Source organism: Blastomyces dermatitidis, assembly GCF_000003525.1.
Source record: "Blastomyces dermatitidis ER-3 genomic scaffold supercont1.3, whole genome shotgun sequence".
NCBI classification, from domain to species: Eukaryota; Fungi; Ascomycota; class Eurotiomycetes; order Onygenales; family Ajellomycetaceae; genus Blastomyces; species Blastomyces dermatitidis.
The window spans coordinates 4,067,042-4,093,462 of record NW_025544776.1 but is presented as its reverse complement, the minus strand read 5'-3'; the positions used below and the strand labels follow the sequence as shown (position 1 = coordinate 4,093,462).

Genomic DNA, 26,421 nt, shown 5'->3' with positions numbered 1-26,421 from the left:
TTGCAATCAGGACTGATTATATCTGATTGGGATATAATGTCAAAGATTTCATGTTTTTCAACAGACTTCTTACAGGGGTTAGTAAAGATTGATCATCTTTTATAAAGAATCAAATGGATGCAATAGAGAAGGATGAGAACACTAGAACACTCAAAGATGATTTCATGAGATTGTGTCAAGATATTCTCCTATGATTACCAGCTACTGGTGAACCTCCCACCTCCGATGAAAAGACCCCTGCAAATAATGCTCAAGATTTCAACAGAAAGGATAAAAAGAATAAGAAGAAGAAGAAGATCTCTAAGAACAAGGACAAAGATTCGCCAAGCCGGATAGAAGGGTAATAATACTATCAAAACATGTTATCATTGTCAGAAGATTGGTCACATTCAAACAGATTGCTGGTTGAAATTTCCTGAAAAACACCCTACTAGCCGCGATAAGGACAAGAATAAAGACAAGGATGTGGAGAATACGGGTGCTGCTCCTGTTCACAATGTCATGAAGCAAGTATTTTGCATCAAGGAAAAGGCCTATGCAAGTGGCCAGACAGGAAAAGATACCTGGATTCTAGACTCTGGATCGGGCGCCCATGCCACACCCCACAGGGATCTTGTCATGGCAAAATCTCAGAAGGTGAAAGTGATGTTGAAAATGGCAGACGGAACAGTGGTCCCTGCTGCAGCTATAGGAGATACAAAGATTCCAGTGGAAGAGACGGATATGCTGTTAAATGATGTCTGCTATGTCCCGAAGTTAGAAGTGAACCTCATGAGTATGAGTAAGCTTGTATGTCAGGGTTATACCTATAAGCAGTTGACATATGGGAATAATCATGCTATGTTGATTATGTCTCCCGACCGCATGTTCTCATTTACAGCAAGATTAAATGAGAATGATATCTATGAGATGGAAAGGCCAGTTACATACAGAGACTTGATCCGAACTTACAATGATGCAATGGCATCAAAAGCTAGGACACCTAAATCCCGCGTATATTGCAAAAATGACACATCCAATCTTCACACCTATGACACGAGCTGTCAAGCCGGCAATGAGATTCTTCATCGATCTGGCAGGGGGTGGAAAAACACTTTTCAACGGGAATGACACCCCCACTAGGGGGGGTGCAAGCTACTGGTTGGGTATAACAGATGATGCAACCTGTTTATATGACGCCACATTGAGATTAGATATCATATTCTCCGCGATTTGGTTGAAAAAGGGGAAATCATGATGGAACATGTTGGTTCTACAGCGAACATAGCTGACGGGCTCACCAAGCCACTGGCGAAGCCTGCATTTGAAGAATTTGTCAAAAGGATTGGTTTGAAAGAGATCAGAAAGGAATGATTGAATGGTAATAATGATACAGTGAATCAGTGGATTTTGCATGTATTTCTTGATTTTTACGGTTATTACTGTACGGACGCCTTTCCTAATAAGGAAATCAGGGTCCGATTGATGTAATTAATTATTATTGCATTTTCGAAAGATTTGAGGATGGGGGAGGCCCCGGGTGGCGGCTTATAGGCCACGGTGTAGCAAGGGGGGGTGTTGGTGATTACTACACCTACCCTAGTCACGTGCCACCCCAACCTATTCATTTAGTGTAACTCGCGTAGTTAGATTACAACACAACACAACAACGTTATCCTCCAAGAACACCTTTTCAACAAAGACCTTGCTTTGAAAACTCGCTGACTCCTCTGGCTTCTTGCCGGGTTTATCCTCAAAAGTCATTCCATTTTGAATATTGCCCGCCACTTGGAAAAGATGGCCAGATTGATCGTCATTTGTTAACCCGATAGACCTCGGAAGACATTTCGGCGGGAGACTTCCCTTTGTCCTGTAAGTAAGGAACCAAGAATTGTAGGAATGGGGGAATCACTGCTCTCTTTTTTGACCTATTTGTCGCGTTTTTGCACCTAGCGAAGTTACTTCTGTAGTTTCGTCTATGGTATCGAAATCGGAAGCAGATTCAAACTTCTTGAGGGGATGTGTAGCAATATTTTGGACGGAAGCAGTGGATGATTTCCCACGCTCAAAAGGTGGGTGAGTCGATGCTTTTATTGTGGACACACAGCCCAACTACACTATCCCATTCTCTTATCGTCACCATCCAATAACCATGGACAGCTCGGTCAAATTGCCATACTATGCAACAGATGTCCCTCTCCCTCTCCCGACAGAAGCTGAAATTGAGAATGCACTGAATATATCTCCGGAGTATGAAGGGTGATGGGTTTTCCAGATCAGATGCCATTACATTGTGAAGTTCAGGAAGGGCGTCAATCTTGTTGAAGAAGAGAACATGCTATTTGTTCAGGAAATGACAAAGGTCCCTGTGCCTCGAGTTTATGCTCTCTACTCAAACCCACAAATAGGCAAAAACTACATTGTCATGGAACATATTGCTCGTGAGACACTTGCAAAACTGTGGGCAAGTTTGACAGGTGCAGAAAAGGAATCTATTGTTGCAAAACTGCACAGTTATAATACTACAAGGAGCTACACCAGTTGCCATCACCAGGTTACTATGAGCATAGACAAACAAACCCTTCTTGATGAGATATTTTGGACACAGCACACAGAAGCTATGATCAATAGTTCATTCATCACTGAAGCCGCGCTCAACAAAGCGATGGTGTGGAAATACACTCATGACAGCCGGCCTCATTACAAGGCAGATTTTTACTGTCAATGTCTGCCACACATTTTCTGTGGCCACAAGCTGATGTTTACTCATGGTGACTGTCAACACAAAAATATTATGATTCAGAGTGACCCCCAGCGGATGACTGCCAATAATCGCACTTTGGAGATTGTCATTCTTGATTGGGAGAAGTCTGGTTGGTATTCAAGTTACTGGGAGTACTGTCTAGCTGTTTGTGCATTATGTTGGGATGATGACTGGGGCCTCTGGATTGAGAAAATGCTAGATCTGTTTATATCTGAAGTTTCCTGGCTGCAAATTCTACGCCTAGAATTGTGGTCCTAGGACAGTTACGTTTTCAAATGGCTCTCAGAGGTTGACTGCTCGAGATCAGGATGGAGTACCTTGTCTATGGATTTGACTGTTTAAAGATATTTGATAGTTTTATCAATTAATTTCCTTCTCCAGGCTATGCGTCTGGCTATATTTTGGGCACTCATGTGGCTCCATTGGATACTTCTTCTCAAGGGACAGGATTGAATTGCATACACAGCCCGGCGGACATCCAGAACAATCTATGGAAATACAATGACCTTAAGACTACGGTTATAGGAGCTCAAGAGCAATTCCCAACTAAGGAGTGAGCCTCATGGTGGGACATATCAACGGGGTCGTCTGAAATAGGGCCGGGGTTATAAGTTAAGCACAGCTGCCCCATTACCCCCTCAGTAGCTTAGTGTCGGATTGGGTGTCACGGATGAATATGTTGAAGACATATGAATCTTATCTGTATCAAGATCTGCTTGTTATATTATCCGTGCACTATCTAATATATCTATTTCATACAAAAGATAGAGCTATTTATAGTAAAATATATGTGCGAGCCAAGAGAGCTAGCATAAGCGAGTATTAGACGAGCGTTGTAGTAAGCTGATGATGATGAGAAATATTGTAGTAATACGATGTTGGTGGCGTTCAGTAGTGTATAATCTCTTTTTCCTGACACTTAGCCATACGAGGCCACGCTTCTTGCAAAGTAGAAGGGATTATTTCTGCCACGTTTGAGTTTTTGACGACCCTGCACCAGTCCGCAACTCCCTCATTCCAGCGCCACTGGAAAGTTTCAGGCTATACTCAATAATTTTCAATTACTCTTCATGGGAACTAGACATCCGAAAAATTGTGTTTCAAAGATCTTCAGAGAACAGTCTATCATCACAAACAAGACTGAATGAAAGTTTGTTTCTTTATTAAAACATGAAAAGTTTCAAACTAGGAAAGCTAGCCATACATCCTATGTGAAGACATTGGAAGGCACAATTTGCTGCCGGACTCATTATTTCCTGCATTCTGAAAGATAGGGGATATTTCCTCTAGGGATGACATTTGGCATGACCAGGCCATTGATACTCTGAAGGATAGGGGATATACTTTCCCTAGGGATGACATATAGAATCCTTGCCTTATTTAATCATGGCCGGGCCATGTTATTTTCCCAAGAATGGAACAGGCCATGGCGCGATGCCGCAGATTTTTGAAATTTGCTTGTGACGTAGAACACTTTTGTTCTATAGGCATTGATAATTCTCCGTCTCTCCTTGGTGCCTCTCATATTTTGTGCCGGTTCTCATTAGTTCCCTGGGTACCGCTCCCGCTATAAGAGTGTTGTGCACAAGAAAGTGCAGAAGCATGGCAGGAAGATCCTCTCCCGGAGTGTCCTGCATAGAACTGGCTACTATGGCCTCAGAGGCCATGGGATCTTGTGAGTCCCCCCCCCCCCTCAAAAAAAACCCCGTGAACTCACCGAGGCACATCTTCACTGACCTTCCCTCTAGCTCAGAGCATGTCGTGTCTCACTTTAAAGATGCCATCGACTCACTGGCCGGCATTGATAGCGTGGTTTCGAAGTATGGTACCGTTGTGTATGCCCAGGTCTTGGTTCCTGAACCGCTGGAGATGTTGGTCCGGGAGGACATGAGAGTCGATGCCAAAGGGACCCGCCGGATTCTGAAGGAGAGCAACAAGATGGGGAATTTGCTTAATCTTGAGTGAATCAGGCGAAGTGCTTCCAGCTTCAATTTTGAGATGCACAACTTCGTACTAGGCATAGATTTATGTGTGGAACGGTGATGACCACTCTTTCCAACAAAAGTTAACTGATTAAACCCGCTATCCCTGGTTAGAATGGGAATCCACGGCCACTTTTCATGGTTGATTAGAGCCCTGGAGAAATTGTAAGAGCGGATCTTCAATGTACAATTATAAAGAATGAAATCTATATGATTTAGCCATCAAAGAGTCTTTATCAAGTCACTAAAGATTTGCTAGCCTGTTAATATTATGAATAAGGGCCTGTTCAGTGCGTCCGTACTTTTTGAACGCAATAGTGGATCTCATTAAAAATAGTGTATTTACCAAATTCGTAGCAAGCCGGCGTTGTGCCACCACACTATTCCACCTTGCCCGCTGCTCTCTGGGATGGAGAAAGAAGCTCACAAAAACACATTCTTTTTGAACTGACTCTGGACTCCATTCAAAAAGAACATGTTTTTGTGAGCTTCCTTCTAACTAATATTAGTTAACTATCTTCACTATGAACACTATTCTACACTATTCCACACTATATTGTCTCTAAAAGTGCTATTCTACATCATCACACACTGTTGAAGTTAAATACTGCTTATTCATAAGATCTTCGCAAAAGATGCAAGTACGGATGCTCAATCCACTGAACACCTGGCCTTTTTCATCTGTACTTTGTAAAAAGCAGCTGTAATATTAGTACAGACGCTCTGTACTTTTTAAAAAAAGTGGAGATCTGTACAAAAAGAATGAGTACACACGGCCGCACCGAACAGGCCCTAAGACAAAATCCCTCCACTCAAAATAGACTGTGAATGCGGCAACAAATCAATAGAAACTTTAACTCTGAGAGCACACTAAATAGATTTATCATGAGTGAGGTTTCCAAGTTCAACCTGGGTGATCGCGTCATCATAAGCCTTGATGATCGGATGGTACAGGCGGTTTGGGTCTTGAGGAGTGCCAACAATAAGACCTTTGTCATTGTAAGGAAAGAGAATGTCTCGTAGGACCTGACAAAGTGATACAATGCCATGAAATTTTGGAGGGAACTCCCTCAAAATGAATCCAAATCCCATGTTTTCAGCTTTGCTCATATGACCAAGTTTGGCATTTGCAATGTCCTCATAGTTACCAGTGTACCAGGCACGAAGTTTACTATCTCTAGAATACTTATCCTTCCCCCAGCCATTACGGGCGCACTGCCAGATAAGCACGTAGAAAAAAGACTCAAGATCATGCCGATAGGTATGATCAATATTAAGCAGCACCTCAATTGCCATGAACTCCATTGTGCCAGTCTGGTGCCGCGCGCCGCTTCGCTCACTCCCAACTTCTTTGGCAAGATCCAGATCAATTAGCATGCCTGAGTGACCATCTGCCTTGCCTGGATCAGTTATTATTATATTGTTCTCTGAAATATCCCGATGAAGGATGTTTCCATCCAGATAAAGAGACCGATGTGCCTTTATTGCATCACGAAGCGCCTTGAGCAGCTCCAAGGGTGATTTGTACTTGTAGATTGGCCGGCCAGCGGGCGATATCACCAGACAGCGGAGGACACGGTTGTCATAGAGTTCCTCATCATTCCTATCAAAGAGGCTCGGCTTGTGTGCCGACTGAATGGAGAAAGCTAATTCATCCTCCTCAGTGTCCCTTGACAGTTGATGGATGGAACGCGATCGTTTGGATGAATGCATCCCTTTGTCCGGAGATCTGCGTTTCTTGGAAGATGATTTTCGATGGATATCTAAGCGACAGGGATCGGTGAGCGGCTGAGATTGATGAAATGAGGAGACTGTGCTGGGGGGAGCACTTTTGAAGCTGTGGTGCTTGTTGTTGAAGGTCAGGCCGCAGCGCATGTCAGCGATACTAGTGATGGTACTGTGGCCAATGATTCTGGCGACCCCCTGGACATTCTTCTGACCCGCCAACTCGAGGAGTTCCACCTCTGGCCGCCTCTTGTCCGACACCCACGAGAATTTGGCTACACCCTGTCCATTGTTTGCAAGAAAACATGTGGTTCCGCGACACACAATGGCACGCTGATAGGAAAGCATCTCACCCAGCTGCACCTTCTTTCCCTCTGAGTTCCCAGGCCCTTTGACAGTTATTGATTTGTTGCCATCTTCATCTCTAGCAACAAAGATGTCCAGTCCCAGCTCTTCATCACTCATCATAGTGTAGCCCACAAGCACCTGAAAGAACCGTCTTGAGTCTGTGTAGACATCAATGATTATTGAGCTGTAGGGGCCCGCGCGGTCAAATACCCACACCTCCATATTTGTCCCACAGACAGTGAATGCATGGACAAACCGCCGAGTGGGCTGTGCAGCAAAGACCTCACACACAGAGCAACTGATCTGAAGCAGTGTGGCTTTAGTTCTGATCTTCTCCTTAGGTTTTTTGAGCTCACCAACCACCAGAATATCTGTCCAGTTGTGTTTGTTTTGCAAGGGACTCCCACCCTTAGCTTGTAAAAGAAGGTCAACTTGCCGTTCTGCCTTTGAACCAGTAAGATCTGCTTTGCTCACTGTGGAGTAGTAGGTGCTGCGTGATTCTGAGAGAAGGTCTTCTTGAAGATGAAACCACCAGGCAAGGACATCATTCTGTGTAGGAGGATTGGGAAACTGGGCCCAATTACCATCACTGTCTGGGCCTAGCACGCGTTGACAGATGGCATCCACTTTGTTGCTCCAGTCTTTGCCCTCAAAGTACTTGACAAAGAAGCCCTCGACACCTCGAAATGTGCAGCCACTTATCTCCTCAAAGATCCTTGAATTCACCAACTCACATGTCTGCTCGGAGCCTTTCTGTGATGATGAGGTGGATTTGATCGGCATTCCTAAGGAAGTGGGAAGTATACTCGCCGGAGGGGTCGTTCGCGAGACGGTGGTGATGAGGTCGAGGACGGCTTTCCAGATGTCAACATCGGTCGCCTTTTGGATGACAAGTTGTACTAGTGTCCGGTAGTGTTCATAGCTAAAGTCGCCATCTTGAAGGCAGGTGAATAATCTTGATAGCTCGGATGCCACATTTTTATTGCCTGTTGGTGAACGTAGGTGGAAAGCTGACTTTTCACCCATCAAGGTGGTGAGGAGTTTCGATGTTGCATCATGGCAGGCTTCGCGGCTTTCTGTCGTGCCATCATTGTAGTGATGCTCTGCGTTTGGAAGAAGCTTTTCTAATCGATCAAGTGAGTCATTCAAAGGATACCTTAAAATCACGGCGTGATCGTCCTCCGAAAGGTCTGCCATTCCTATACGTGTTGATGTTTAAAGATTTCCTGACAATGTATGATGCTCAACGATCGGGCAAAGAGAGAAATAGGTGGTCGGGCGACAGGTTAGGTTAAGGTTGGGTGGGTCACCAACTAACTTAAGTTACCTTATTTGTTTGTCTTGTTTGTAACTTGAAGCCGAGCTTCAACCAATAATAATAGATAGCGGGGGCATCCTGACACAGAGGCCTGTAACTGCCCAGGTGTACTCCGGAGATCGGTATCATATTGTTCTTTTCTCCCTGTTTCAATCGTCTCGTGGTCCGCATTTGGGTCTCGCTATACGCTCCGTCATTTCTAAACTACGTCCATTTTTCACTTTTACAGCATTGCTTGTATGCAGTCTCCAGCCTAGTCGTACTTGAAAACTACAGCGCTGTTATAAACACTTTGCATTTGACTAGGTAGTAATATTTTGTGTGAGGTCAGCTGACGTGTAGTCTCGCGCGCCCCCTCTCCTTCCCCTTCATTTTGTTATTTTCATCATCAAGGAGGTCCATGTGAGATTTGATCACCCGCTCCATGTGCTCAATCCCTTGAAACTGATATTCATAAGCTCCCGGAGGGATATCTTCCTGCTTTACAACCGGCTGTTGGCCTCCATTATTCGACAGGGATTTCTGTATGTCCATACTCATAGATCGATGGATGCTGTCAGACAACCACATTTATCTTCCGAAATTCAGCTGTATTCAGTGTTTTGCTTTCACATCGTATTCATAGAATTGCGTGCTCTCCAGTGCAAAAACTCGAGGAATCAATCAAGTATGTTATAAAGCAATATTTCGAATATCCCACTTGCTGTGACGGGTAGCCAAGAGAGGAACTAGCGAATATACGGCAAGATAATTACGACAAGTAATGTGGAGATGATGAAGAATATTCATGGCATGAGGAGAGAGAGGATGGGGCGGGTTTATCTGAAAACGGTGATATCATAGTTATGTACTGTACATTCCAGGGGCTGCAGAGCTTATTTTAACTCTCGATCCAGGAAGCTTCAAAAACCAAGAGAGCAGCAGAATGCCAAATCTATGTACTCCGTATTTCATGCTGAAACCCTCTCCATACCAAGCAATTGCGCATTCCCGAGGCCGTCAGAGACAATCAAACTGTACCAGCCACTTCTCGTATCTATTGTTAGTGGATAGGATTGACGACAAAGAGTTTCTCGCGCTAACCATTCCATTCGCAATCCGAGAAGTCGGACACCCAAATGGGTAATTCATTCTATCAATCCTCATGAGTTAGGAATACCTCACCATTCATCAACAACATGTATCAAAGTCTGGACTTTGAAATATTTAAATATTTCCAGCGCTCCACATTCTTCGTAGGAAAGGTTGCATCTGAACTAATGCTAGGTAGGTACTGCCAGGGATTGATTGAATCAGATAATTATGTCGAATCCAACAAGAGGCATATTTAGCGCCGCGAGCTCCCCCAGAGGTTGTGGACGCAGACGCGGACACGGAGGTGGACTCCGGGGTGTGAGAGGTTTTGCTGGGCAACCTACTCGAGGTCGCGGTCGAGGCCGGGAAATCGTTGCAGACGGACGTGCGAACGAACGCGCACAACTACGAGCTATCTCCCATGAAACGAAAGCAGTCATCCCGGGTGTCCTAGATGCATCCAGGAATAGCCCTTTATTAAGAGAAGGCATTCTTTATTAATCTCCCACCGCCCCCCGCGTCTAGACCAGAAATGGTGCCCCAAGTTCAGCGGGACTAAAATTCAGGTCCTCGATGCGGATACCTTTGATGCCGGCATCCGACTACTCAGTGACAGCAACGGTGATAATAACCAGTCGGGCTCCCCAGTGACAGATGTCACCGTCTTGAACATGGCTGGTGATTTTGTTCCAGGCGGCGGTTGGCTCAGCGGCGCCCGAGCACAGGAAGAAGCATTATGCAGACGCAGCACGCTCACCGCATCCCTTAAACGATATTTCTACCCAACACCTTCTAGTGCCGTGATCTACAGCCCGGCCGTCATTGTATTCAGAAACAATTTAAAGGATGGCCATGGTTTGATGGATTTGTCAGACCCCGATACCCTCCCGCTTGTTAGCGTTATATCCATGGCAGCACTGCGTCGCCCTGAGGTGATCAACGGCGCTAATTCACTGATGAAGTTTGCAAATCCCAACGATCGCGATCGCACCAAGGAGAAGATGCGCGTTATTCTTCGACTCTCTGCGTGGAAGAGGTATCGGAAATTGGTTTTGGGTGCGCTTGGGTGTGTGGCGCCTTTAGAAACCCCCCCGAGGAGGTTGCCAACTGTGGGGCAGAGGTATTTTCGGAGCCTGAGTTCCGCGGGGGTTGGTGGGAGAAGGTAGTGTTTGCTGTGATAGATGAGACGGGCTTAGGAGAGCAGGGGCATGGGAATGTTGGGATATTTTTCCGAAGGTTGGATGGGATTGAGATATGATATGAGTTTCACCTACTCATATGTTCCTGTTTTTGTATTTATGGCCTAACTTACCTCTGGACTGCAGCATGGCAATACATTACGGATTTCAAGAGATTCAACTCAGATTCTATATATGGCTGAGATGGGAAGGTGGGATTTGCCTGTTTCCTTAATAATTATTTGCTTTGCGTTCTTCTTGCCGTGATCCCTAGCCATCCGTCAACTTATTAGTTGCCCGAGTGGCCTAAAGCCTAAGTCGCTCGCCGAGTAAACCGAACCCGCTAGACTAGCGAGCTCCAGTCCCAAGGTTCCCTAAAATTTTTCCAAGCTTGAGGGCCCAGGTTGGATCCAGCTCTCTCCAGCCGTTAAATTCTTTACTATATAATCAGTAACTATCCTTTCCTAGCATCGGGCAATGTTCCAGCTATCAAAAACCAGCAGCACGATAGGGCGAAGAGAAGAACACAACAAATATACGGAATAATAGCTCTTCAAGTCCAGAAAGAATACAGACATAAAACTTGAAATGTGTTCACTGCATTCTATATAATTTATGAGAAAGTCCCAAAGCTGTTCCGATATTAGCTCCCGCTTCGGCTCTTTGGTCCCAGGAGTCGGCCCGGTGCCGGCAACCAATTCGCCTATGACGCGGTTCGGCAGCAGCTGGACTCTTTTTCCCAACTCCGAAGCCTGTTATTATTCTGGTTTTTTTTTTTTCTTTTTTTTTTTTTTTTTTTTTCTTATTAGTATTATCTATTCCTACTATCACTAGCCACCTTATATCGACTTCATTAACTCCTTCCAAGTTTCTGGCCTCAATTGTTGGCTCCTAGGACATTTCCCGCCCAAGCAACACGCTCAACCAGAATTACATCATTCTCTGCAGCAGTTAGTTAGCTGGTGACATAGCAGCCAGATCCCCGCATCCCCGGCTTCGTCTTGTGCGAAGTGCTCCGAGGCCCTTCTCCTTCCCCCTCTTCTTCTGTCCTCTTTTATAACCCTCGCTTTTCGCTATTGCTCTCCAAATGAACAAACTACTTCGTCCCCTTTACAATAACCCGAGGTCAAGCTACCCTTTCACGATACCTGTGGTTTCTCCCGTCAGGAGGCTAGCAACTATGCACACTGTGCCACAGGTAAGCTTTGGACACGACTAGGCTTTCGGAGTGTTTTGAAAACTCGAGAATTGACGTGCTTGTTTGTGTGTTCATTTTATATAGTTGAAGGATAAATCTCTGTTTATCGAGAAATGCTACGTCAATGGGAAATGGGTTGGGGCTCAGTCTGGGCAGACTTTTGAAGTACATGGTACGTGGAAAATGTACGAGGCTCTGTAATCGATTAAGTAACTGACACACTTCTTTTTTATCCTTTTTATATAGATCCATCCACGGGGAAACTCATTGGGACATGCCCCGAGTTCTCAGTCCAGGATACCCAGAAAGCCATCCATGCCGCCGTCGCCGCTTTCCCATCTTTCCGAAAAACTTTGGCCCGCGAGAGAGCTCGGATGCTTCGAAGATGGTACCAATTAATGATGGACAACGCGGATGATATAGCGACACTAATCACCTGGGAGAACGGGAAACCCATTGCAGACGCCAAGGGAGAGACGAACTACGCTGCCAGTTTCTTCGAGTGGTTCAGTGAGGAGGCCCCACGCATTTGTGGTGATACTATCCCATCATCCGTTCCCGGAAACAGGATTATGACTATGAAGGAACCCGTTGGCGTTTGTGGGTTTATCACGCCCTGGAACTTCCCCGCCGCTATGATTACGAGAAAAATCGGCCCTGCTCTTGCGGCTGGTTGTACCGTCGTAGCCAAATCCCCGGGCGAGACCCCGTTTACCGCCAATGCGATCGCAGAATTGGCTCATCGTGCTGGAATCCCCAAGGGTGTCGTCAATATTGTCACCGCCGATAAGAACACGCCTGAAATCGGCCTCTGCCTCACCACGCATCCGGAGATCCGCAAAGTTTCATTTACAGGATCCACGAACGTCGGAAAACTCCTCATGAAGCAATCCTCGTCAACTCTAAAGAAACTATCCTTTGAGCTTGGCGGGAATGCCCCATTCATCGTCTTCGATGATTGCCCAGACCTCGACGCAGCCGTCGCCGGCGCCATTGCATCTAAATTCCGCAGCTCTGGGCAAACTTGCGTCTGTGCTAATCGCATCTACGTGCAAAAGGGTATCTACGACGAGTTCGCAGCTAAGTTCGCCGAGAAGGTTAAGGGGTTCAAGCTCGGCCACGGATTCTCCGAGGGCGTCACGCACGGTCCCGTTATCCACTCCCGCGCCGTCGACAAAGTGTCAGAGCATGTCCTCGACGCTACTGCTCAAGGCGCAACGGTTGTTGTAGGTGGTCAGAAGGCGCCTGATCTCGGCTCAAATTTCTTCCACCCCACTGTTCTCACGGGGATGACCAAGGATATGAAATTGGCATCTGAAGAAACATTCGGGCCTGTGGCAGGTCTCTTCGCGTTTGAGACTGAGAAGGAGGTCGTCGACCTTGCCAATAGAGCTGAGGTCGGGTTGGCTGGGTACTTCTATAGTAAGGATGTGGCACGGATTTTCCGTGTTGCGGAGGCGCTGGAGGTCGGCATGGTTGGAGTGAACACGGGTATTATTAGCGATACCGCTGCTCCGTACGTTTTTAAACACTCCCCTTTTGATCTATCTACGGTATTTCTTCTTAGCTAATTCAACTGTCATTTACAGATTTGGTGGTATCAAGCAGAGCGGGTTCGGTCGCGAAGGCAGTAAGTACGGCGTAGATGAATTCCTAACCGTCAAGACCGTCACATTCGGCAGTGTTGGAGGACCCCTTCAGGAATAATTGTCTTGATAATCCTATTTGCATTGTTCGATTAAAATTTTAAGGATATTTAATTGTTTTTTTCTTTATTTTTTCCTCCGCCTTTGTATCCACTTGTTTTTCCTGAGACGTAGAATGATAAATAGTACACTAGTTATTGGATTTTAAACATATAAGAATGCATACTCGTCACTTAGCTTATGTATAAGGCTCTCTGAAGTACATACGAATGATTGGATGACACGGCTTGAGTTGAAGCTTACTATAGTAACTTTAAAGTTAACTAGCCGGAGAAGCGGCTCCTCATCCCCCCTTACTTAAATGAGGTCATGGAACAAGCTATGGATGGTGGATGTGCTCGAAACCGATACTTCACTTTACATCTAGTTATTGGTTGTTTAAAAATATTAATTCGGTGACGAATCAAACGGCTAATAAGCCCCTACACATGTGTGATGTGTGATCTGGACAACCTAATATCGACTACGTGATATAAATACAAGCCATCCATTGTTTCTTTCCGCTAGACCACTTCAACCCCCGCCACCTCGCTAGATACCAACTGAGCTTTTTAAACTTGAAGCCAGCGGGAAACAGGAGGATAGGATATCTGCATCACCTCGCCCCTCCATTTATCAAATACCATGTCGAAAGCAACACTTCCGTTCAAGCCGTCCAGCACTCCAGCTGCAGTGCCGCCAAACGAGGGGCAAGGAAATGTATCCCAACGCATTGAAGGAAATGAACCAAGGCCCTCACAGATCAAATTCGTTCGACCGGCACAAATGAGCCTCTTTGCTGATATCACTAGCTGGCCACCACTGGGGCATGTTACGTGCTTGAAAAGAACCGGGGATGGGGATAAGGTATGCTAATTACTGCGAGCTCCCCCGCGCGCACACCCCAACATCTGTAGCGTGATGGTTTGATACTAGCATATCTATCCTTTGCTACATGGCCCCTCTTGGTCTATATATATATCTATATATATTTATTTATTTTCATTCAGATAATTATTGGCGCGATTACCATTATTTTATCTCTATTCGCCTACTAACATTCCAGTAGCTCCGGTTTACCGTTTTGCTCCAGTCAAACCGCTCACTCCCGGAACAGACCTGGGAAGTTTCTATCTGGCATAATGTCAACAGTAGTGATGCTTGGGAGGCGCTCTCTTTACAAAAGGGATTAGCATCCCAACCTATTCCTCTATCTGTCGGTCCTCGACCAGGCCCAAATTATCACACCTACAGCTTCTCGCAGGAGCTTGACTTCCCGAAGCACGGCAGACATGCAGCTTTTACTATCAGATATAGAATTGATGCAAATTCCTCATGGCAGTGGGTGAATGACCAGTTTGGAATGAAAGACGGGGAACTAGTTTTTGAACCCACCAGCTTGCAGCTCCTCAAAGGCCTGAATCCTGTGACCCAGCCATCAAAGTTGTTAGCAGAGTATTTAGATGGCCTTAACCCAAATCTCCGGATTGAGGTACATTCGAGCGAGTCCCCGGGTGCAATTTTATGGAGCGTGACAGGGTCCATTTTGTCTGCGGTTAATGACAAGAGCACGTACGAAGAGATAATTTTTGGCTTCCCGAAGGACTTTGTGAGATATTTTGCTCTTGTTCGTATATGGGAACCCTGGTTGGCACCTCGACATGGCTTGAACAAGCTGGCGCTGACGGAGGATGCCATCTCTCTGGCATTTTTGCGCAAGGATGGAACCCACCTCGTTCTCCTTGCGATAAGTGGTGTAGATAATGTCTTGACTGTTTTCAAATCAGGGGACAATGGGCAGGTGGTGACCGCTGTAAAGAATGATAGCATCCACAATTCAACTTATCAGGTCCTAGTTGCCGTGGCACCTTCTTTCGAGGTTGCAAATTCCGCTGTCATGTACGAGGCACGAAAAGTCGTGAAGAAGCTTTCCGGGTCTGAACAAGCTTCTTCGCCTACGCCGCAAGCGTTAAGTGAGCCAAAGTCACCATTGGGAAACGATGTAGTTCTCGTGGAGAATGATCCCCAGATTCAGTGGATGTCTGATTGGTATGACGGCCTAGCTTATTGTACTTGGAACTCTCTAGGTCAGGACCTCACGGAGGAGAAAATACTAAAGGCCCTCGATACGCTAAAGGCGAATGGCATTAATATTGTCAACCTTATCATAGATGATAATTGGCAAGCGCTGGATAAAAAGGGGGTCGCCCAGTTCAAACGGGGATGGATGGAATTTGAGGCGAATAAGGATGGGTTCCCAAATGGATTGAAGCATACAACTAGCAAAATACGCGAGGCGCATCCGAATATCCAACATATTGCTGTCTGGCACGCACTTCTGGGCTACTGGGGAGGTATTTCACCAGACGGGAAGATTGCGAAAGAGTATAAAACCAAGATTGTCAAGAAACGGGACGGCGTTGCGGGAGGAAGTATGTTGGCCATCGACCCAGACGATATTCATCGGTTCTACGACGATTTGTACAAATTTCTTCTGGCGGCCGGGGTTGACTCTGTGAAGACAGATGCACAGTTTTTTCTCGACTTGCTCCAGGATCCTAAAGATCGGGTCCGGTTCACATCAGCGTACCAGGACGCCTGGTCCATTGCTTCATTGCGGCATTTTCAGGCCAAAGCAATCAGTTGCATGTCGCAGACCCCGCAAATCATTTTCCATTCACAGGTGCCGACTAATAAGCCACGGATCCTCTTGAGAAATTCAGATGATTTCTTCCCTGATATTCCATCCTCCCACCCGTGGCACGTATTTTGTAACGCGCATAACGCTCTATTGACCCAGCATCTCAACGTCATCCCTGATTGGGACATGTTTCAGACTAGCCACCCGTATGCGTCATTCCATGCCGCAGCTAGATGCGTCTCTGGCGGTCCGATATACATCACTGATGTGCCAGGCGAACATGACATCAACGTCATCAACCAGATGACAGCCCCGACAACTAGAGGCAACACAGTTATTCTCCGGCCCAGCGTCCTAGGCCGTTCTATTGACGTATATCACAACTACAACGAAGGGAAGATGCTTAGGGTTGGTAGCTATAACGGATGGGCTAAGACCGGCAGCGGAATCCTGGGGCTCTTCAACATCAGCGCTCAGAAAATCAGCTCCATAGTCTCCATTCTTGACTTCCATGGCATCTCACCTGGCAGTGATGATGAATACGTAATTCGCGCTCATTCCACGGGTGCAATCACACACGTAATGAAACCCTCCAGCCAGGACTGTCTAGTCGCCGTGTCGCTCCAGACGAAAGGCTGGGAGATTTTAACCGTCTACCCAGTCTACAGCTTCAAAATGCCAAACCGACATGGCAACAAGGATGCAGGTTCGAATACTAACGACATTACGCCCACACGTGTCGCTGTCCTAGGCCTTCTGGGCAAAATGACGGGCGTCGCTGCGATTATCAGCTCGGATGTTTTCCTTGCTGCTAACGGCCGGCTCAAGTTTGATGTTACTCTTAAGGCTTTGGGAACGCTAGGCATTTATATTTCTGACATTGACACTCGCACCATAGCAAAAGATTTCATGGTCATGCTTTCGGGGCGAGCGGTACCAATGCACACAGTTCAGATACAGCCTACGGGAGAAGATGACCAGAAGGTGGTTGCAATTGATGTTGCAGCAGCATGGAAGGAGATGGGCTTGGTTAGCGGTTGGAGTAACGAGGTTGTGGTTCAGGTTTTCATGAGTTAATTCCCATTTTGCCATTCATTTCCCTTCTTTGCCTGTTTTGATCACCACTCAATATTTGTGTCGAATTGGTAAATTTTGGAAGCTGGCCTATTCACTTAGTACCTTGCCTAGAATTACAGGGCCTCAATGTGATTTCAAAACGATTCCTCCCAGTGCAAGAGCCGTGGCCCTGTCGTGTTTATGCCATTTTTTTTGTAAATAGAAAGCTTAACTGGAACAAAAACTACGGGTAACTACGCCTAACCTTTTAACTATTTCTTAGCTGGCGTTTGAGAAACGCGAAAGGATTCTCCACTCGCGGCGGATTATTATTTATCCGATGTCTTTTCATGCTCGCTGATTGGCTCCGTCAAATCGAAAAAGTTCCGCCAAACTTCGACTTCGGACAGGAACTCATTCTCCGCAGGATATCAAATTAGGTTGTACACGCCCATTGATATAAGGGGCAGAGTTTAACTAGCTGGGCAATTTTCAGGCGCCTGGTTCTGAACTTCATCCGCCATTTTCCGGCCAATAATGGCGCAACTACGCCCCTCTCCTAGCTGCACCCGCTCCCCGGTTGTAATACTTCTCAGATCGCAGTCTACCAATGCGGGACTCATGTCGTTACGGACAAGACGCCCTGGCGTCGCAGCAGCGCCTCTTCTCCAGAAACGAAATGTAACAATGCAACATCTCCGGCGAATGAGGGAGGGGGAAGAAGTCTGGAAAAACTTTGCGGAGGAGATCAAGGCTGGGAAGAGGAAAAGCTTTTTGGAGCTTATGGAAGAGCGCGGTTTGGTTAACCAGGTTATCGGGTATGTCAGTTGGTTATTGTTCTTGAACTGGATATCGGCTCTTTCGACTTATTTTTTCTTCTTTGGAGAACGGCTGGAGGCACGGAGAAAGAGTCCGCTAACGTCTCATGAATGTAGTGATCGCGATGCGTTGAATAAGATGTGGACGGAAAGACGAGTAGGTGTATACGCTGGTGTTGATCCTACGGCTCCGTCTCTACATGTTGGACACATGCTACCTTTCATGGTCCTAGCATGGGCTTATGTCCATGGCATCAGGACAGTTTTTCTGGTAAGCGCACTGCTTCTAACTTGCTTATGCTGCTTGGGCGGCTATAGTACTGTGGAATATTTGAGTATATGCTAATCCAACTCAACAGCTAGGTGGATCTACAGGTCAAGTTGGCGACCCTACCGACCGATTAGCCCCTCGAGCTAAAATGGCCGCCGTTACGCGCAAAGAGAACATGGCGAACATGCACCTCCAGCTTAAGAAACTTGGGATGTCCATTGAGAGATATGCAGCCAAACATGGATACGAATCTGAATGGATATGGAGACGAGCAATCGTAAATAACAATTCGTGGTGGCTCAAGGAACCGTTCTTCGAGGTCATGAAGACAATGGGAGAAGCTGTGCGATTAGGACCGATGCTTGGGCGTGATACGTGAGTGGAGTCTTTCCACGCGATAATTTAAGCGCTATTTTCAAGATTCCACCTGGGCCAGGGTGACTAACACAGCATGACTTGCAGCGTGAAAAATCGATTACAGAGTGGTAAAGGCATGGCGCTTTCGGAATTCGTTTATCCACTTCTGCAAGCATGGGATTGGTGGCAGCTCATCCAACAACAGAATATCCTGGTACAGGTTGGCGGGTCCGACCAAGCTGGAAATATTCAATTCGGGATGGATGCTACGAAACCCCTTATGAAAGCGAACGATGAATACTGGCGAAAGCATGCCCCACGGGATGAAGACCGCAAATTATTGGAGCCCATGGGTTTCACCACCCCCCTTCTTACGACTGCCTCCGGTCAGAAATTTGGAAAGTCAGCCGGGAATGCGGTCTGGCTTGATCAAGACATGACCTCGAGCTTTGATCTCTATCAGGTACGAGACCTATTGCGGCTCATTCACAATTGGGGTGCTGTCAACCCATGAAAGGCTAATTTGTTGTAGTTCTTCTTGCGAGTCACTGATGAGAATGTTGAGCAATATTTGAAATACTTTACATTCCTCCCCATACCAGCCATCAAAGAACTCATGGAGCAACACATGCAGGATCCATCTAAGAGAATCGCACAGCACAAACTCGCCTCTGAATTTGTCGAGCTTATTCGAGGGCCCGCGGAGGCTGCCCAGGCCGAGAAAGATCATCGCAGCATTTTCGGCGGTAAAACTCCAACTAGTGATGAACTGACGCCCCGTCCAAAACGTGATATCAATCTTTCAGAGACCAGTCCCTTCAATGCACCATCTCCTCATATTACTCTTCCGCGGTCACTAGTCGTTGGTCAATTCTTCCACAAGGTTCTATGGTCAGCAGGCATGGCACCATCAAAAGCGGAAGCGTTCCGACTTGTCGTCAACAATGGTGCGGCAGTCGCATCGAGATCCGATTCAAACGCTATCATGGACGATAAATTGTCTTATGTTCCGATCAAAACTTGGGACAAAGATATGACAGAGAAATTCATCATTGATGATTCATTGATGATTCTCAAAGTTGGAAAGTGGAAAGTTAAGATTATTAAGATTGTGAGCGACGAAGAATTTGAAAGACTGGGACTGGACGCTCCGGGATGGAAGGCAGAGGAAAATGAAGCTTCTGAGAAAGAAGCAGACAAGTCGAGCACGGGGCCGAAGGGTGCAAGCTGAGATGCGATTTTTCTCCTTTACGGTTTTCCAGTTTTCTCTCTTCTGTTGCGTTCAAAGCGGTTTTGCTCTGCTGTATGTGTAGATATACCTGTGCTTTTACGAATCTTTGTTTTTTACCTAGAGCTGTACATTAAATTAGATGATCGATTCCCTTTTTCATTTGCATCCCTTTGGCATGTTTCCGAGCCCGCTGGCATACCCTGATTCCAGTTGGATCTATACATAAGCACATACTTCTGGATATATATGCAAAAATGGTAGCATACATTACACACAATCTCAATCAATCCTACCTTTACCAATACAATTAGCCAACTCGATAAATAAAATCAAGAAACAGTTCTCAAATTCTCCTATCCTGCGCGTTTTTGATATCACGTGGCTACGCCCCATTAACCTTGGAACGCGCCGAACACGCTAAGCCATCCGCGCCGGCTCGGTCACGTCTCCCTATTTGATATCTTTCTCCAGAGTTAGGGAGACAATCCTCCGCAACTCCCGCTCAAAGTCTTTCCCCTCCCCCTTTCCATTTCACCCTTTCATTGAAATTTTTAGCAGAATATCAGCCTTATGAGTCCAAAGGGTAATTTGCAATTCTTAAATTGGCCGCGACTCTACACCTATCCCTACCTTGATCAGAAGTTTATATTGCCCTACCCGAGATATGGCGGAGGACAGCGGCCAGCTAAAAACGCCTAATGCCCGCATCCTCAAGAAATCAACTCCTAGCACCCAAAATATGAAGAGCCAAAAGTCAATCCTAGGCTTCTTTCAGAAATCTTCACCGTCGACTTCTGCTACCTCCCCTACTCGCCGGAACGATGCAAGCCAGGAATCAGTATCCTCTCCTGCTCAGCGAGCGGCCTCAGACCGGAAATCCCGCCAGAACCCTGAATCAAGATTTAGAACTGATACGCCAAGATCATTGGATATTGGAGGGAATATGAATGTCACCACTGGTGGGCAGAACATCACCCCGGTTCCAAGCAGTGATGTACCCGGGTATGATGAAGAGGATGCTGGGGTGGATGTTTCATCTGTAGTAAAGGATGGCGAGAAGGCGAAGGCAAGTACTGAGAGTGCGGTTGATGGTGACTGGGTGCCTTCCCTTCTCCATAATATGTTCTAACAGTTTTTGCTGTACAGGTTGGGGATGAAGGCGCTGATCGAAGCTCGGTCACACCTACACGTCGGGTAAGCCTGTATATTATAAAGTTCTCTATATATTTCCTCTGATCTAAGAAGAACTCATGCTGACCTAGTCAATTATTGCATATAGGCGAAGAAAGTTGTTCAGAGCTATCTAGAATCAGATGAGGAGGACGTCTTGCAGATCCACAGAAAATCTAACAGAGGAAGGTCCCTTAAAAGGAGAAAAACCGCTGTCTCCTCGAGTGACGAAGATGAATTCAAGGATGACCACGAGTTTTCGGACGATGGTAAGTACAACCTATATCTATCATTCAATTTGGCTATATGAAACTAAATGCGTGCAGACCTGGACGATTTCGTTGTCCCGGATGATTCTGAGGATGAAGTGAAGCCATCAAAAAAGCGCAAGCGGCCTTCTAACGTTACTGCCAAAGTATCTTCCTCGAAATCAACCCCAGCACAAGACGATGACCTTGATCTCGACCTTCAAGATGCTTGTGCTGGTTCTGCCTTGAAATGGACTTACGACCCTAACGACACGGAACCGCCAAAACCACGGGCTGCTGTCACAAGGAATGCTGTACCAGGGGAGAAGAAAAAGGTGAAGGCGCATATGAGTGAGCCTGAGCAACGGTATCCTTGGCTGGCAAATATTACGGACATTGACCGAAATCCCCCTGGTCATCCTGACTATGACCCCCGGACCATTTACATCCCTCCTCTGGCGTGGTCGAAGTTCTCACCCTTTGAAAAGCAATACTGGGAAATCAAACAAAAATTCTGGGACACAGTGGTATTTTTCAAGAAGGGCAAATTTTACGAACTCTACGAAAATGATGCTACTATTGGACATCAGCTCTTCGATCTTAAACTCACAGACCGTGTGAATATGCGAATGGTTGGCGTGCCAGAAATGAGCTTAGATCATTGGGCGAATCAATTTGTTGCTAAGGGCTTCAAGATCGCGCGGGTAGATCAAAGCGAGAGCGCCCTAGGTAAAGAGATGCGGGAGAAGCAGGGTAAAACCAATGGTACGCCAGGGAAGCAAGACAAAATCATCAGGCGTGAATTGGCCTGTGTCCTTACTTCTGGGACCCTTGTGGATGGGTCAATGCTTCAAGATGATATGTCAACTTATTGTGTGGCTATCAAGGAGGCGTTGGTCAATGATCTGCCGGCGTTCGGTATTGCTTTCGTCGATACTGCTACCGGCCAGTTTTATTTAGCAGAGTTTATTGACGACGTCGATATGACGAAGTTTGAGACGTTTGTTGCCCAAACCCGACCCCAAGAATTACTTCTTGAGAAGTCTGTCATGTCTACCAAGGCTTTGCGGATCCTCAAAAATAACACTGGGCCGACTACCCTCTGGAATTATTTAAAGCCCTGCAAAGAGTTCTGGGAAGCCGATATTACAGTGCGCGAGCTTGATGCTAGTAATTATTTTGTTTCGGATGATGGCGACAACATCGAAGCCTGGCCAGAAGCATTACGACACGCACGGGACAAAGAATTCGTCATGTCAGCGTTTGGAGCTTTGGTACAATACTTAAGGATGCTGAAAATCGAACGAGATTTGATCACAATCGGAAACTTCACCTGGTATGATCCGATCAAGAAGGCAACCAGTCTGGTGCTGGACGGCCAGACTTTGATAAACCTCGAAATATTCTCCAATTCATTTGACGGAGGTCAAGAGGGAACTCTCTTTCAACTCCTCAATCGGTGCACTACACCTTTCGGAAAAAGAATGTTCAAACAATGGGTTTGCCACCCATTGATGGATACCAAGAAGATAAACGCACGACTTGATGCTGTTGACGCTTTAAACGCAGACAGGAGCATCCAAAACCAATTCTCATCGCAGTTGACCAAGATGCCTGATCTTGAGAGACTCATTTCTCGGGTCCACGCCAGAAGCTGCAAAGCTCAGGATTTCCTTCGTGTTCTTGAAGGATTCGAGCAGATTGATTACGCGATGGGTCTCCTGAAAGAGACTGGACCCGGAGAGGGAGTCATTGGACAACTAGTCGCTTCAATGCCCGATTTGAGTGGTCATTTGCAGTACTGGAAAACTGCCTTTGATCGTACCAAAGCTAAAGACTCTGGTATTCTTGTACCAGAGGCCGGCGTCGAGGAAGATTTCGATGCTTCTCATGACAGAATCTCTGAAATAGAAAGTGATCTCGATCAACTCCTCAAAAAAGTTAGAAAGCAGCTGGGTTCGAATGCCATCGTTTATCGGGATAACGGAAAAGAAATATATCAACTCGAAGTGCCAATCAAAATCAAAAACGTCCCAAAAAGCTGGGATCAAATGTCAGCGACGAAGCAGGCGAAACGCTTCTATTTCGCTGAGTTACGCAGCCTTATCCGCGAGCTTCAGGAAGCACAGGAGACTCATAGCCAGATCGTCAAGGAGGTTGCAGGTCGGTTCTATGCTCGATTCGACGAAAACTACTCGACGTGGCTAGCAGCCGTGAGAGTCATTGCACAACTTGATTGTTTGATTAGTTTAGCGAGAGCATCCTCAGCTTTGGGATACCCGAGCTGTCGCCCAGTGTTTGTGGATGATGAACGTAGCGTCCTAGAGTTCGAAGAACTTCGACATCCATGCATGCTGCCCAACGTGGGCGACTTTATCCCCAATGATGTAAAGCTGGGAGGAAATTCTCCAAATATCAACCTACTCACTGGTGCTAACGCTGCCGGTAAATCCACGATATTACGCATGGTCAGTATCTTCTTTACCCCAGGGGCCTCTATATCTGATAGATATCGCAATGCTAACTCTATATTCCCGTAGACTTGCACAGCCGTAATCATGGCGCAAATCGGTTGCCACGTTCCCTGCAAATCCGCCCGCCTAACACCCGTCGACCGTGTCATGTCCCGTCTCGGTGCCAACGACAATATTTTCGCATCACAGTCAACTTTCTTTGTTGAACTGTCTGAAACCAAGAAGATCTTGTCGGAAGCCACACCTCGCTCCCTAGTTATTCTAGACGAACTGGGTCGCGGGACAAGCTCGTATGACGGCGTGGCGGTGGCCCAAGCTGTTCTTCACCATGTTGCAACTCACATTGGAGCGCTGGGCTTTTTCGCGACCCATTATCACTCACTCACTGCTGAATTCGAAGGGCATCCTGAGATAGCCCCGCGACGAATGCGCATCCATGTGGATGACGAAGAGAAGCGTGTTACGTTCCTATATAAACTCGAAGATGGTGTTGCGGAAGGAAGCTTCGGCATGCACTGTGCTTCCATGTGCGGCATTCCGGACAAGGTGGTTGAGCGAGCAGAAGTTGCCGCGAAGCAGTGGGAGCATACCAGCCGGTTGAAAGAAAGCCTTGAGCGCAGGAAAGGGGGTGGGCTCATTGGTTTGGGATGGTGGAGTGATGTTGCATGGGTGCTGAAAGATAAGAGTAATGTGGAGGCGGGAGACGGTCAAGGTGCTATAACTGAAAGGGGTATGGATGTTCTGCTCAAGGCTATCAAAAATTTGTAGCCTCCAGGTGGTCTCTGCACCCCTCTTGATCATTTCACTTCTTTTGCGCAAGTATTTTCTCGATTGTTTCAAGCTCATTCCTGAATAATTTACCTCCGGGTGGTGGGTAATATCTTGACGCTATCTATTTTGTCCGTTTCTGGCGTTCCTAGTTTTATTTTCATATTTTATTATTAACCCCTCATTATACTTCCACCCTATCTTTATTCCCTGTGAGCTGCGTACGATTATCATCATAGACAAACGATAGAAATATTTTTTTTGTTTTATTCTCATTGAATATTTCAAGTGTTAACTGAGGTTTCTATCTCGTCGCTTAGTCTTTTTTATTCCTAAGCACCCTCTGTGCCTTTCCAAGCGGATGCCTTGTACCCGACGATGTGTTCCACATACTCCTCCCCAGCACCGACCCACCCCTTAATCCCTCCCTCCAATACCAGACTCTGCATTCCTCCAGCACTTTCACCCTCTTTCTCCAGGATATAATCTGCAAACCAACCGCTTGTGCGGGTTCCGCGTCCGCGGGATGAACCTGAATGAATCAATGACAAACTCGAGAAAAAGTGAGAGGCTGGAGTGGAATGATAAATGATAACATATAAATAGATAAAATTAAAAGAAAAATGCAAGGGCCATACGAACCGCAATACCAGATGACCTTCTTAACACCGGCCTGCTTGAAGATCGAGTATACAGTGGGAATGGACGGGTAGAGGCTTTGGGCAGGGAGGTTTATGGATGTGGATATTGTGCCGCCCTGAATATATATATATATACATATTCATGTATCTGTTAAACTCTTTGTGGTTCAAGTTTGTTGAACAACCCCTTTTCCCTTCTTTTTCCTCCTGTAGAGTCGACCGTAGATCTCCCCCACTTGAATAGGAAGGCCTATATCAGGCTGGCTGGACCTCGCCTCACTCAATAGATCACATGAAAGACTCAAGTTCAGGAGAGACATGCGATCTCTCATCCTGTCTACATTGCGAAAATTCGGTACATCAAACATGAACAAAAGAGAAACGACAGTTAAAATCTACCAAACATACCTCATGGTCCGCCCTTCTCACATCAATCAGCACAAAGTCTACCAGCGAACTCTTTTTCGAGACATCCTTCAACCACCCAAGAACTTCTGAGCGTGAAATGGCTGCAGCTTTGGTCCTTGGTGCTGGGAATGCTTCATGCCAGGGGGTTTCTTGCGTTGGCGCTGGAGCTGGAGCTGCTACTGCTCCTGTTGTCATGGTCGAACGCGGGCAGATGCGAGATATATATATATTATTAAGGGAGTGAAGGTTGTTGGGTGGAGTATTCGACTTTTAATGGAAAGATCTTAAAAAGTCAAGAATCTAGCTTTTGGGCTCTAAGAGTGCAAAGGGAATTGCGGTGCTTATTGTTATTGTGTTGATATACGCCATTCCACTGCTGGATGTTGCGACAGGTTTATGTTAATTATTAATGAGCGTTGTGAGCGTTGGACAAGGTTGTCATCACTGAGTTGTCATTGGCTGGCTGCTGGAGGTGTGAAAATGTTGGGGGTCCCGGGTTGATCGGCCCTTCTACCAGCAGTGCGCTGGTGGTGATGGAAGCTCTTTTGCTCTAGTAGCTTATAGAAAATACTAAACTTTGGTGAGATATGTATGGAGTATTGTATTCTAGCACGAATTTAAGGGGACTATGGACAGGCAATATTCTTCTTTGCTATATCTACTCCTCGAAACCAGGAATGCATGAGATAAAGCTCATTCGCAGAACTAGGATCTGGCAGGTTTCAACGGAGCGAAAAGGCAGTTTCTCGAAACTGGGTTGTCAAGATGCATGCTCCTAGGAAAATTAAGAAAAAAGAAATTACAAAATGGCAATTTCCACTAGCTACCCCCGTCAACAAAAATAATTCCATCGAGGTCACTAAACCCTCCAGTCGCAAAGAAAAATCGCATGACTTGCCTGAAAGGTAAAGAGAACAAAAAATATACTGGAAATTGAATAGCAATGTATGCGGCAACATGAAGTAAGACGATCGTCTCGTATGGGTCGGGTCACGACGACAGGCAGTTCTCATGCAAGAAACCGAATCGATCAATATTTTGAATTTGTACCCGGGGGTGGATCGCTTCGAAACAACATTCGTTCGTG

General features: G+C 46.2%; 10 protein-coding genes across 14 annotated transcripts; 7 read left to right on the top strand and 3 right to left on the bottom strand.

The window, feature by feature from the left end:
* Window positions 1-1,664: 1,664 nt before the first annotated feature.
* On the top strand, window positions 1,665-3,136 carry BDCG_03136 (phosphotransferase enzyme family protein). 5 transcript variants are annotated; one of them, XM_045418735.1, is made up of 3 exons: window positions 1,665-1,851; window positions 1,950-2,051; window positions 2,169-3,136. In XM_045418735.1, exon 3 carries the CDS (start codon window positions 2,315-2,317, stop codon window positions 2,999-3,001), a length of 687 nt encoding a protein of 228 aa, XP_045280323.1. In that variant the 5' UTR covers window positions 1,665-1,851; window positions 1,950-2,051; window positions 2,169-2,314; the 3' UTR covers window positions 3,002-3,136. The 5 variants fall into 5 exon arrangements, with proteins under 5 accessions (XP_045280323.1, XP_045280327.1, XP_045280326.1 ...); XM_045418739.1 differs by having other exon boundaries at window positions 1,828-1,851; window positions 1,938-2,051; XM_045418738.1 differs by having other exon boundaries at window positions 1,828-1,851; window positions 1,933-2,051.
* Window positions 3,137-4,157: 1,021 nt separating this feature from the next.
* BDCG_03135 (uncharacterized protein) lies at window positions 4,158-5,009 on the top strand (the record flags this gene model as incomplete). The annotated part of the gene is made up of 3 exons (XM_045418734.1): window positions 4,158-4,208; window positions 4,291-4,418; window positions 4,492-5,009. 3 exons carry the CDS (start codon window positions 4,158-4,160, stop codon window positions 4,706-4,708), a joined length of 396 nt encoding a protein of 131 aa, XP_045275241.1. The 3' UTR covers window positions 4,709-5,009.
* A 163-nt stretch (window positions 5,010-5,172) lies between these two features.
* Window positions 5,173-8,082, bottom strand: BDCG_03134 (serine/threonine-protein kinase Sgk2). Its single transcript, XM_045418733.1, has one exon. It carries the CDS (start codon window positions 7,993-7,995, stop codon window positions 5,596-5,598), a length of 2,400 nt encoding a protein of 799 aa, XP_045275240.1. The 5' UTR covers window positions 7,996-8,082; the 3' UTR covers window positions 5,173-5,595.
* A 361-nt stretch (window positions 8,083-8,443) lies between these two features.
* On the bottom strand, window positions 8,444-8,650 carry BDCG_16695 (uncharacterized protein; the record flags this gene model as incomplete). Its single annotated transcript, XM_045425894.1, has 1 exon — window positions 8,444-8,650. One exon carries the CDS (start codon window positions 8,648-8,650, stop codon window positions 8,444-8,446), a length of 207 nt encoding a protein of 68 aa, XP_045280322.1.
* Window positions 8,651-9,418: 768 nt separating this feature from the next.
* Window positions 9,419-10,541, top strand: BDCG_03133 (uncharacterized protein; the record flags this gene model as incomplete). Its single annotated transcript, XM_045418732.1, has 3 exons — window positions 9,419-9,635; window positions 9,716-10,058; window positions 10,153-10,541. 3 exons carry the CDS (start codon window positions 9,419-9,421, stop codon window positions 10,271-10,273), a joined length of 681 nt encoding a protein of 226 aa, XP_045275239.1. The 3' UTR covers window positions 10,274-10,541.
* A 628-nt stretch (window positions 10,542-11,169) lies between these two features.
* On the top strand, window positions 11,170-13,507 carry BDCG_03132 (succinate-semialdehyde dehydrogenase). The gene is made up of 4 exons (XM_045418731.1): window positions 11,170-11,566; window positions 11,651-11,738; window positions 11,813-13,082; window positions 13,156-13,507. The coding sequence occupies exons 1-4, from the start codon at window positions 11,456-11,458 to the stop codon at window positions 13,271-13,273; spliced, it is 1,587 nt and encodes a 528-aa protein (XP_045275238.1). The 5' UTR covers window positions 11,170-11,455; the 3' UTR covers window positions 13,274-13,507.
* Window positions 13,508-13,571: 64 nt separating this feature from the next.
* On the top strand, window positions 13,572-17,296 carry BDCG_03131 (raffinose synthase Sip1). Its single transcript, XM_045418730.1, has 2 exons — window positions 13,572-14,118; window positions 14,321-17,296. The coding sequence occupies exons 1-2, from the start codon at window positions 13,897-13,899 to the stop codon at window positions 16,967-16,969; spliced, it is 2,871 nt and encodes a 956-aa protein (XP_045275237.1). The 5' UTR covers window positions 13,572-13,896; the 3' UTR covers window positions 16,970-17,296.
* A 3-nt stretch (window positions 17,297-17,299) lies between these two features.
* Window positions 17,300-19,981, top strand: BDCG_03130 (tyrosyl-tRNA synthetase). The gene is made up of 5 exons (XM_045418729.1): window positions 17,300-17,766; window positions 17,884-18,037; window positions 18,126-18,412; window positions 18,500-18,857; window positions 18,927-19,981. Exons 1-5 carry the CDS (start codon window positions 17,486-17,488, stop codon window positions 19,623-19,625), a joined length of 1,779 nt encoding a protein of 592 aa, XP_045275236.1. The 5' UTR covers window positions 17,300-17,485; the 3' UTR covers window positions 19,626-19,981.
* Window positions 19,982-20,063: 82 nt separating this feature from the next.
* Window positions 20,064-25,602, top strand: BDCG_03129 (DNA mismatch repair protein MSH6). The gene is made up of 5 exons (XM_045418728.1): window positions 20,064-20,691; window positions 20,772-20,819; window positions 20,905-21,064; window positions 21,122-23,511; window positions 23,584-25,602. The coding sequence occupies exons 1-5, from the start codon at window positions 20,290-20,292 to the stop codon at window positions 24,283-24,285; spliced, it is 3,702 nt and encodes a 1,233-aa protein (XP_045275235.1). The 5' UTR covers window positions 20,064-20,289; the 3' UTR covers window positions 24,286-25,602.
* BDCG_03128 (oxidoreductase) lies at window positions 23,818-25,850 on the bottom strand. Its single transcript, XM_045418727.1, has 3 exons — window positions 25,335-25,850; window positions 24,928-25,042; window positions 23,818-24,817 (listed from the first exon to the last, which is right to left on the bottom strand). The coding sequence occupies exons 1-3, from the start codon at window positions 25,527-25,529 to the stop codon at window positions 24,618-24,620; spliced, it is 510 nt and encodes a 169-aa protein (XP_045275234.1). The 5' UTR covers window positions 25,530-25,850; the 3' UTR covers window positions 23,818-24,617.
* Window positions 25,851-26,421: the final 571 nt, after the last annotated feature.

What these genes read in the sequence shown, in the direction of transcription:
- BDCG_03136 (XM_045418735.1), top strand. Translation starts at nt 2,315, where the DNA reads ATGCTATTTGTTCAGGAAATGACAAAGGTCCCTGTGCCTCGAGTTTAT.
- BDCG_03134 (XM_045418733.1), bottom strand. Translation starts at nt 7,995, where the DNA reads ATGGCAGACCTTTCGGAGGACGATCACGCCGTGATTTTAAGGTATCCT.
- BDCG_03132 (XM_045418731.1), top strand. Translation starts at nt 11,456, where the DNA reads ATGAACAAACTACTTCGTCCCCTTTACAATAACCCGAGGTCAAGCTAC. An exon ending in GCAGACTTTTGAAGTACATG is followed by an intron (nt 11,739 to 11,812) that starts GTACGTGGAAAA and finishes CTTTTTATATAG; the next exon opens with ATCCATCCACGGGGAAACTC. An exon ending in ATTAGCGATACCGCTGCTCC is followed by an intron (nt 13,083 to 13,155) that starts GTACGTTTTTAA and finishes TGTCATTTACAG; the next exon opens with ATTTGGTGGTATCAAGCAGA.
- BDCG_03131 (XM_045418730.1), top strand. Translation starts at nt 13,897, where the DNA reads ATGTCGAAAGCAACACTTCCGTTCAAGCCGTCCAGCACTCCAGCTGCA. An exon ending in GAACCGGGGATGGGGATAAG is followed by an intron (nt 14,119 to 14,320) that starts GTATGCTAATTA and finishes ACATTCCAGTAG; the next exon opens with CTCCGGTTTACCGTTTTGCT.
- BDCG_03130 (XM_045418729.1), top strand. Translation starts at nt 17,486, where the DNA reads ATGGCGCAACTACGCCCCTCTCCTAGCTGCACCCGCTCCCCGGTTGTA. An exon ending in GCATCAGGACAGTTTTTCTG is followed by an intron (nt 18,038 to 18,125) that starts GTAAGCGCACTG and finishes CCAACTCAACAG; the next exon opens with CTAGGTGGATCTACAGGTCA. An exon ending in CGAGCTTTGATCTCTATCAG is followed by an intron (nt 18,858 to 18,926) that starts GTACGAGACCTA and finishes AATTTGTTGTAG; the next exon opens with TTCTTCTTGCGAGTCACTGA.
- BDCG_03129 (XM_045418728.1), top strand. Translation starts at nt 20,290, where the DNA reads ATGGCGGAGGACAGCGGCCAGCTAAAAACGCCTAATGCCCGCATCCTC. An exon ending in AGGATGGCGAGAAGGCGAAG is followed by an intron (nt 20,692 to 20,771) that starts GCAAGTACTGAG and finishes TTTGCTGTACAG; the next exon opens with GTTGGGGATGAAGGCGCTGA. An exon ending in CGGTCACACCTACACGTCGG is followed by an intron (nt 20,820 to 20,904) that starts GTAAGCCTGTAT and finishes TATTGCATATAG; the next exon opens with GCGAAGAAAGTTGTTCAGAG.
- BDCG_03128 (XM_045418727.1), bottom strand. Translation starts at nt 25,529, where the DNA reads ATGACAACAGGAGCAGTAGCAGCTCCAGCTCCAGCGCCAACGCAAGAA. An exon ending in TGAGAAGGGCGGACCATGAG is followed by an intron (nt 25,043 to 25,334) that starts GTATGTTTGGTA and finishes ATATATATTCAG; the next exon opens with GGCGGCACAATATCCACATC. An exon ending in GAAGGTCATCTGGTATTGCG is followed by an intron (nt 24,818 to 24,927) that starts GTTCGTATGGCC and finishes TGATTCATTCAG; the next exon opens with GTTCATCCCGCGGACGCGGA.